Source organism: Dipteris shenzhenensis, chromosome 20 (assembly GCF_047967505.1).
Source record: "Dipteris shenzhenensis isolate YYH24624 ecotype China chromosome 20, Dip_SZ_1.0, whole genome shotgun sequence".
Lineage (NCBI taxonomy): Eukaryota > Viridiplantae > Streptophyta > Polypodiopsida > Gleicheniales > Dipteridaceae > Dipteris > Dipteris shenzhenensis.
Genome location: NC_141615.1, coordinates 38,601,126 through 38,610,482, shown reverse-complemented (window position 1 = coordinate 38,610,482; position 9,357 = coordinate 38,601,126). Strand labels below are relative to the sequence as shown.

The following is a 9,357-nucleotide window of genomic DNA, read 5'->3' as shown; positions in this document are numbered from 1 at the left end:
GGTCACGAAATAGCATTAGTAGTAGCCAAATTCACAAAAGTGGGCTCTTTCCTTTCTCAAGGCTTTCATAGAGCTCACAAAATGAGCAATAGAGTCTACAACCAGGGAATGCCAGCACCTGCAAGATGATTCCAAAAGAAATTGGCTCACTTAGGCTCAAAAATTGTCATAGGCTCCAAAAATGACTTTTGCTTCCAAGAAAACCACCTATAGCTTGCCAAAACCACTCACAGACTTTCAAAAACCACTTGAAGGCTTCTACAAGGTTCCAATACCATGTGGGTAGCTCAAACAAGCAACCACAGGCATGCTCCGTGCTCCCACAGAGCTGTAGTAGCAGACTCCAAGCTCTAGGCACACACACGAGCTCAGCTAGACCACCCACAACCATTAGATAGACCAACAGGGCTCTGATACCAGTTGAGAGTGCTCTCAATAGAAGAGGGTGAGAGAGAGAGAGAGAGAGAGAGAAGCGAACCACACAATTTTTTGGTGGGTGTAGAACACCCTAATCTTCTATGTCATTGATGTACATATGCGTTTGAGTATTGTACATAACCGAGGTTAAGGCACAATGCCGTTGGAAAACAACAAAAGAGAAAAAAGCTCTCCATCTCCTGAAAGTCGAGTTTGTTTGTTCTCAAAAATGCATGGAGGCTTCAATATTTCAAACATACACTATCATTTGCTTGCTTGCTTGCTTGAAAAGATACTATGCTACCTACTTTTGCAGCTCAATAAGAGCCATGGATGCAAGGATGTGCACTAAGGTTCATACACATGCTTTTGGAAATTGGGAGACCACTTTCTCGGATTTTATTACATGCTCTTTTCAAGGAAACATCCATGGTAGTTCTTTTTCAAAACGATTGGTTACTGATTGGCAGCTCATCATGTATTACCTTCATTGGCCTGGACATCCACCAGATGTGGGAAATAGTACGGCATTGGAAAGCATACATTGGAGCATACTCTTTCCTGCACCTCTTTCTGTGATAGAACTTGGAAAAGCATATTTTCTTGCATGAAAAAGTGTCAAATATGTACAGGATGTCATTCAAGATGATGCTACTTTCATGTCCTTTCCTTCAGTAAATAGCATTATGATTTGGGCACACACTCTAGGCTTATATGGCACAAGCTCCGAGAATTAATTCAGCCCTTCCAATTCTGCATCTTTAAGAGAAAGATTGATTGGAGGATTGGAAACTTGAAAGACTAGAGACTGGTTGCCAAACTAGTCCGATGACAAAATTGATTGTTGCGCGAGCTTATCGGCTTCTCATTCCTGCACCATGGATCCAGAAACATGCCAATGAGCTTTAGCGGATGAATAAAAATGGTGGAAAAGGTGCTTGCATATTATATGGAAGAATGTGCTTCCTCTAAAGCAGAAGATCTCCATGTGGCAGTGTTTGCTCGGGGTTTTGCCATTGGGAACCACACTAGCCTGATGCCGCAGTGCACCTGCACATTGTTTGCGTTGCTCTTGTCCTAGAGAAACAATTCTACATTGCTTGTGGACTTGTCCAGCCACCACGGATCAACTTGGGGCCCTATCAGCAGCTGGCCTTTGGATTTGCTTCCCTTCCCATAGCTTCTTCAAGCAGTTCTGGATATTTGGACGATAACACTTATCCCTTGTTGACTACAACCCATTGTTTTTGTGGATTAGATTTAGGGCATAATGCACCATCTAGCATGATAGAAACCATGGCATGTCCTCTCATGCTTCTTTAGGTACTTAGGCATCCTTCAAGCACTCTTTGCATATCTCCCTATATGATGCTTATAGTATAGGTGACATTTCATTTTATCTTTCAGAAGTGTTTTCCCATTTTTTCTAGTTGCCACACTTGGTGGTAGGATTTGTAAATTGCATTAATTAATTGAATAGTGGTTTCACAAAAAAAAGGTGTGTGAGAGATCTCACAAAAAAAAAGGTATGTGTGCACGTATGTGTATGTGTGAGAACACGCATGTATGTATTTTTGTGTGCATGTATACATGTGCCTGTGTGTGTCACATACGAGTATGCATATGTGCATGTGCATGTGTGTGGTAGTCCAAGTCTCAAGAGCATGTGGTAGGCCATGAGCCGTTAAAAGTCAAAGAGTCTAGGAGTGATAGGCGAAGAGTTCAAGGGTGGGAAGGGGGACCTCCAAAGTGCGACGTGGCAAAATGCAGTAGGTGGTTAATAGCTAGAAGAAGAAGAAGAGGGGACTAGGAAGAGAGGGGTCTATCCAACAATGGCAGGAGTGTATTATTTGTGCATGGGAGCCTTTGTGCCTTTAAACCTTGAGTGCCCTGCGATGGCTGCAGCCTCCACCCCAAGTCCCGCTCCCTATGCCATGCCATTGAGCACTACCGCTACTGCACCCGCAAGTGAAGAATGTATTTGGATTGACAGCAAACCAGGCTCGGTACCATCCAGCAGACTCGATTCTTTGCAGATTCCCCTCGCTGCTCTGCGTCAGGAGACTCCTACCATCCCACCTGCTGTCATCTGTGCTCGTGATCCTTCCCAACATAGTACCGACTCTACCCTTTTTTAAACCTCACATTCAGTTGCTTGTTCCTACCAGTACGACTGTTTTAAGCCGTTGAGCTAATGCTTGTAGGTGTTCCGTTCTTCAATGATCATCTCGTTGTGGGGTCGCCATCCAGTGACCAACGAAGTGCGGACCGCTTGTGGCAGAAGTATTTCGAAGATCCTGCCAAATGGTGGGATGACAGAAGTACCAAAGTAAGTGGCGAGCTGCGGGGATTCTCTAAATAATTTGATCGCGTTTGTCAAGCGTTTAGTGCCTCATAATTTGAATGGTTCCACCCTCAGGATAATCAGGATTGTCCAGATTTTAGGCATAAAACGACCAGGGAGGCTCTCTGGATAGGCCATTGGAAGACTCCGGCATGGGTTAAGGAGACACTAGAAAAGAAGGCCGGTTGGCACAGCGCCAGTCAGTCCTTTACAGCAGGGAGAGCTGGAAATAACGATGTCCAGGGATCTTATGCGTGCTCAGGGAAAAGTTTAGATGAGCTTCCATTGTTTAAGACAAACAATTTGATGCATATGTATGTGAAGCGTGGAAGCATGGTGGATGCTCGTCATGTCTTTGACAACATGCCGAAGAGGGACGTGGTGTCGTGGAACATCATGATCATGGGATATGCCAACCAGGAAAAGGGTGCTCTGGCTTTAGATCTGTATGGACAGATGCACCAGAATGGTGTTCAGCCGAGTGATCGAACCTTTGTTGCTGCATTGAAGGCTTGCAATAGCCTGGCAGCATGGGAAGAGGGGAAGGAAGTTGATGCAAAATCTGCAAAAGCAGTTTGCCTGGCAGAAGGTAGAGCTATCCACTCCGAATCGGTGCAGGGTGGCTTTGAGTTAGATGCGTTTGTGGGAAGCACATTAGTGAACATGTACGTGAAATGTGGTATCATGGAGGATGCACGGAGTGTCTTTGAGGAATTACCTCATCGCAATATGGTTATGTGGACAACCATGATTGTGGGATATAGCAAGCAGGAAGAAGGTGCTTTAGCGTTGGATTTATATGCACGTATGCACCAGGATGGTTGTACACCAAATCAGCGCACATTTGTTGGCATATTGAAGGCTTGCAGTTGCCTGGCAGCTTTGGATGAGTGGAAACAAGATGATGGGAAATTTGTGAAAATAAGATGCCTCGAGAAAGGTAGAGCCATTCACTCTCAAGTAGTGAAAATTGGCTTTGACACGGATGTTTTTGTGGGAAACACCTTGGTGGATATGTACACAAAATGTGAGAGCATGGATGATGCTTGGCATGTTTTTGACAAGTTGCCTTATCGTGATGTTGTTTCGTGGACTACAATGATCTTGGGTTATAGCAAGCATGAAGTAGGCGCATTAGCTTTGAATTTGTTTGCACAGATGCAACTCGAAGGTATCACTCCAAATCATCGAACCTTTGTTAGTGCAATCAAGGCTTGCAGTAGCCTGGCAGCACTGGAAGAGGGAAAGCCAGGTGATGGGGGATTTGTGAAAATGGGATGCTTGGAGAAAGGTAGAACCATCCACTCCCAAATAGTAAAGAGCAGATTTGAGTCGGATGTATTTGTGGGGACTGCCTTGGTAGATATGTATGTAAACTGTGGGAGCATGAAGGATGCACGGCGTGCCTTTGATGAGTTGCCATGTCATGATGTGGTTACGTGGGCTACCATGATCTTGGGTTATGCTGAGCAAGAAGAAAACGAGGAGGCCTTTAGACTCTATGCAGAGATGCAAGAGCAAGGTCTGTCACCAGATAGACCTGCCTTTCTCGCGATTCTGAAAGCATGTGGCAACACAGCAGTCTTGGAAACTGGAAAGAAAGTGCATTATCAAATATGCAGGGTTGGACTTGATACTACTACCATTGTGGCAAATAGTCTTATTGACATGTATGCTAAATGTGGGAGTATGGTTGATGCTCAACAGTTATTTGATGAATTGTTTAAAAGGGATGTCGTAACATGGACGTCATTGCTTGCTGGATATTCCCGCCAGGGAGAGAGTGAACGTGTATTTCATTTGTTTGAGAGAATGAAACGAGACGGCATACAGCCAGATGGGGTTGCATTCCTTAGTGTCCTCACTGCATGCAGTCATGTGGGTCTAGTGGAGAAGGGTCAGCACTACTTTCAGGCTATGAACAAACAATATGGCATTGCTCCAACTATCGAGCACTATACTTGCATTGTTGATCTTCTTGGCCGTGCAGGCCATGTAAAGAAGGCAATGGCAATGGTGGAGAATATGTCGTTTCTACCTGATATAGTTGTATGGTTGACCATCTTGGGTGCTTGTCAAAAGTGGAAAAGAGTAGAAGTTGGAAGGCATGCCTTTGAAAACGCCATTAGGTTAGATGAAAAACATCCTGCATCATATACCTTAATGGCAAAAATATATGCAGAGGCTCACATGCCAGAGGAATCTTATAATGTTCAGCTAAGGAGAATAAATGCCCAAGCATGGAAGAAGCCAGGACAAAGTTGGTGGACCGACCTTGATGGAATGGTTCATACATTTGTGGTGGGGGATAGGAGGCATCCCCAAAGCAAAGATATATATGCAAAGCTGAGAGAACTTTCTTTCAAAATGGAGCGCGATGGAAATGCTCCCGATTCGGACATTATATTAAAGGATTTATGTGAAGATGGAATGGAAGATCCACTGTGTGGGCACAGTGAGAGATTGGCTATTGCTTGCGCAATAATCAACACACCCAGGGGGACAACTATACGTGTTGTGAAAAATTTGCGGGTTTGTGATGATTGTCACAAGGCTACTGCTCTGATATCAAAGATAGAACAGCGGTTTATTATCTGTAGAGACGTAAGCCGTTTCCATAATTTCAAGGATGGAAAGTGCTCTTGTGGGGACTTTTGGTGAAGATTCTGCACCTCTAGCAGTGTCCTTCCTCTGCCCTTGTGTGGCAGCAAAGTTTGCTGTGCTGAGGAAAGATTTTGGCTGGGCCATGGCAGATGGTTTTGAAACCTCAATGTTCCTTTGACCATGGCAGAGTGGTATGTGGTAGTATCCAAGTTAGCGATAGTAGCGAGTTTGCTGCCAGTATCTGTTCGGATTTGAATGCTGGTGTCGTACCTATTACTGGAGAGGATATCTCCCAACCTGAGGACACATGTGGGACTCTGAAGTTTCGTGAAATGACTCCTCGCTGATGTTTAAGCTGGTTCAAGGTGGAGCCAGTGTTAGAAAGTAAACCAGGTACGAGTTAGCCTTGCTGTGACCTACTCATTTTTAGCTTTTGTTTTGCTAACAAAAGTAGTTATTTTTCTTGCTGATATTGATTTGTATTTGTCCTCTTGCACAGACTCTCTTTCTCTGACTTTTTCATTATCTATGCAGCTTGCAGTCAATGGGGATGACAGATGTTGGTATTCACCTGCCACTAATTGATCTTGAGGAATGTCCATTGATTCGTGCGGATTCATGCCCCCCACATATCAGTACCTTGAAATGTACCTACCACACAACACAATCAGGGACGATTTGTGGCAGCTCTATATCCAGCATGCTTGGTTGTCCCCAGGCCTGCTTCACGTCACCAAAATGGTGTTGTATAGAGAATGTCCCTTCCATTTCATTGAGAATGGGTTCATCCAGCTACCTGAATACTTATAGATCCATCTTGGACATGGAGTACGAATAGCCATGGAGCCAGCTGCGGACCTCATTTCAGATTCTATATCAAGATTTGGGCAAAAGGTTGGAGCTACATGACATCCTTGCACCTTAGGTGATATTTGTAGAGACAGGAGAGCATCCACTAATGAAATTCCCTCAATACTATGAGATCCAAAGGAGATACCGCTGCCTCTTTGATCAGGGTTTCTGGTTTGAGGGAGTCATGAACCAGTTGGACCAGTAGATGCAATGTCCTTTTTTGTGTCACGCTAGTGCAGCCAACTCTTTGCTAGGATTATAGGCAACAGAGGAGCACAAAGTTCTTATTCATAGGAGAGGAGCTACTTTGTGATCTATCATATACGTGATCCTGGGCCTGACCTCCATAAACGTCAGACCACTCTGAGGATAGATATCGGGCCAGCAAGTATAGATCTCATTCCAAGCAAGCGTCAGGCCGCTTCATGATGCTCCCAGTTGAGACTCCTAGATGATGGCAGATACAGATCTCGGGCATGCTCCAGAGACACCACGCCCACTTAACAGCTTCAATTTCTCCAGCCGATCCTCTGCCGAGGTTACCCATACCATGGCGCCCAATCACCACATGATGAATTGCTTCATGTGTGCACAATTGAGACCATCGGAGCAACCCAAGGATGACAAATGCAGATTGTAGACATGTTTCAACAACATTAGGGCTTCTTTATGTCCTCCACTCCCGTGACTCACTATCTTTAGTAGTGTTTTACAGCTTCTTTTCTGTACATATTGGAGAGATGCATGAGATTTCTCTAGTTCCTCTATAACATGATGTGTCTCAGATTTCGCTCTCCTAGGCCTTCTGGTTTCTTGCAGTTGTTTATAGATGTTTCTCTTTTCTTGCTCACCACCTTATGTGTGAGATAGTGAGAAAGGTCAATCTGACCTTGGGAGGGGCGGATAAGCCAAAACTATGTGACTCGTGATTATGCTATGCAAATCCTTCAACTTTTTCACATTACAGATGCGACTAATGATTATGCTATACAAGTTCTTCAAATTTTTCATTGAGGGAATAGCAATAGGATGGGTGGGAATCCATTCAATTCCAAGTAGCCGAGAGAGGGTTTGTATTGGATGCATTTTTGTGGGTGGCCTTGGTGGTTATGGTTGCAGAATGTGGGAGCATGAAGGACCCATGGTGCTCCTTACTGAGTTGTCATGTTGTGATCTTGGCATCATGCAAGGATCTCGATGGGTACATGAGAGCTATTGTAATGAAGGGGGAAAAAGCTCTATTCTAGAGGCCCTTTAGAGGCCTTATAGAGGGGAAATGTGGAGGGACTATGTAAGTCCCCATCCACCACTCATTGTACATGTTTTGATGTGACATCTAATCCTATCAACTGTCCGTTCTCCTTCTTGCTACCTGCTGCCTACGCCCTCTCTCTCTCTCTATATATATATATATATCTCATTTCTCTCCATCAGTCTTTTTTATCAGGTGCTAATTACAGCAATGTTTTGCTGTCTTCTTTGAGTCCACTTCATTTCCTTGCCTGCACTCAAGCTTCTCTCTCCTGTGACAGTCACCATGGCACCCAAGCCTGCCCCTCGTGATATATTGTATGAGAGTGATGAGGCTGCTGAGCATGAGCAATTTCCTTCCACAGTGGGTACATCCACTGGTGGTACAGAGATCCCTACAACTTAGCCTCTCTCTCCTGCATCTTGAGAGGTGCAGGCATAGTTTTTGGATGCCCTTGCTTCTATACTTCAAGGTGCTTTGCGCTAGATTGGACAAGAGTTCAGTCAGCAGCTTACCACGGCCATGGCTATGCAAGATACGTCTCTTTCCCAGACAGACAACAGATTGGTCAGCAACTCAGATCTGCCATTGCTATGCAGGATAAGGGTAAGTAGCCCGCACATGGGGATCAGTCAGATAGCCATGATGATTTTTCGAACCCACACAGAGGGTTTATGGCCGATGCACGCAGTCCGTATAAGCACTTCTTTTCTGGACCCTTGCATGTATCCCAGCATGGGGATTATCTTGATTTGGGTGATGCCTTTTTTGAGCCGCAAAGCACTTGACGGATGCTAGGCTACGTGTTGGCTCACAATTTTCTGCTTCTACACAGGTCGAGCCGTTTATATTGGGCCGACCTTCAAGTATGCATCTGTTCAGTACTGCACTAGTGAGTATGCTTGGAGAATTTTGGGTTGCAAGGCAGTTGGGAAAGAGGTCAGTCCTCTTCTTAGGCTGTTACTGCGTCATCTTTTCAAAGGGATGCCTTTGGGAGGCAGACTCAGCTAGGGCTGCATGCTTCTATGGCTCAACAGTGAGCACTTTTAGGGAAACGCAGCCTGCGCGTCAGGCGGTTGGGGTTACTATGCAACAAAATGCTGAAAATGGGCAGCAATTACCACGGATGATATGCTTTCAGATGCCTTACGCTCTTACGAGCTTTGCCTGAGGATGTGCGTGATGAGATGCCTTTTTCTCAGTATGTGAGTCTTGAGCGTGAGGATGCCCGATATTGTCATGGGTACAATAAGCAATATGCAGCCAAGGACGTGAGATAAGCTCTCAGTCCATAAGTTTAAAGGGAACACTTGGCGACGTGTGAAGGAGAAGCGTGGCACATGGTGTGGTGAATCAATATGGACAATTGTGAATCCATGGTACCAGGTATAAAGAATATCAGATGTGAATCAATATGGGCAATTGTGAATCTATGGTACCAAGTATAAAGAACACCAGATGTGGACCGAGGAAAACCGGACTCCACTCCACAAGGGCTGGGTGATGTTCTCATGATGTTGAGGGAACTCAGTTGGAGAAGAAAAATGCCTCCTGTAGATGGGGACCTCTTGAATATGGTCAAACTCTCCTGTATCCAATCACAAACCTAGCTCTGAGTAGGCCTCCGCCCAACAATGTGGTGCACTACTAGTGCGGGCCGAATGGCAATCTTTACATGTTGTTTGTATCCAGGGGAGAGAGCGATCTGACACACAGGTGCGAGAATTGCTTGAGAAGAATTTTCTCTCATAGCAGTTCTTTTTTTGCATCCCCAGTAATCCTGGTAAAGAAAAAAGACGGTTCATACCGCATGTGCATTGTCTATAGAGACTTGAATAAGGCCACTATCAAGAATAGGTTTCCAATCCCCAGGATAGATGACCTATTG

At 44.9% G+C, this 9,357-nt stretch overlaps 1 protein-coding gene across 2 annotated transcripts; it reads left to right on the top strand.

Annotated features, from left to right (window-relative positions):
- The first annotated feature begins 2,251 nt into the window (after positions 1–2,251).
- Positions 2,252–6,891, top strand: LOC147889633 (pentatricopeptide repeat-containing protein At2g03880, mitochondrial-like). Of its 2 annotated transcripts, none has more exons than XM_087391936.1 (4): positions 2,252–2,532; positions 2,622–2,746; positions 2,837–5,758; positions 5,900–6,891. In XM_087391936.1, the coding sequence occupies exons 1-3, from the start codon at positions 2,274–2,276 to the stop codon at positions 5,420–5,422; spliced, it is 2,970 nt and encodes a 989-aa protein (XP_087248062.1). In that variant the 5' UTR covers positions 2,252–2,273; the 3' UTR covers positions 5,423–5,758; positions 5,900–6,891. The 2 variants fall into 2 exon arrangements, with proteins under 2 accessions (XP_087248062.1, XP_087248063.1); XM_087391937.1 differs by having other exon boundaries at positions 5,865–6,891.
- The last annotated feature ends 2,466 nt before the right edge of the window (positions 6,892–9,357 follow it).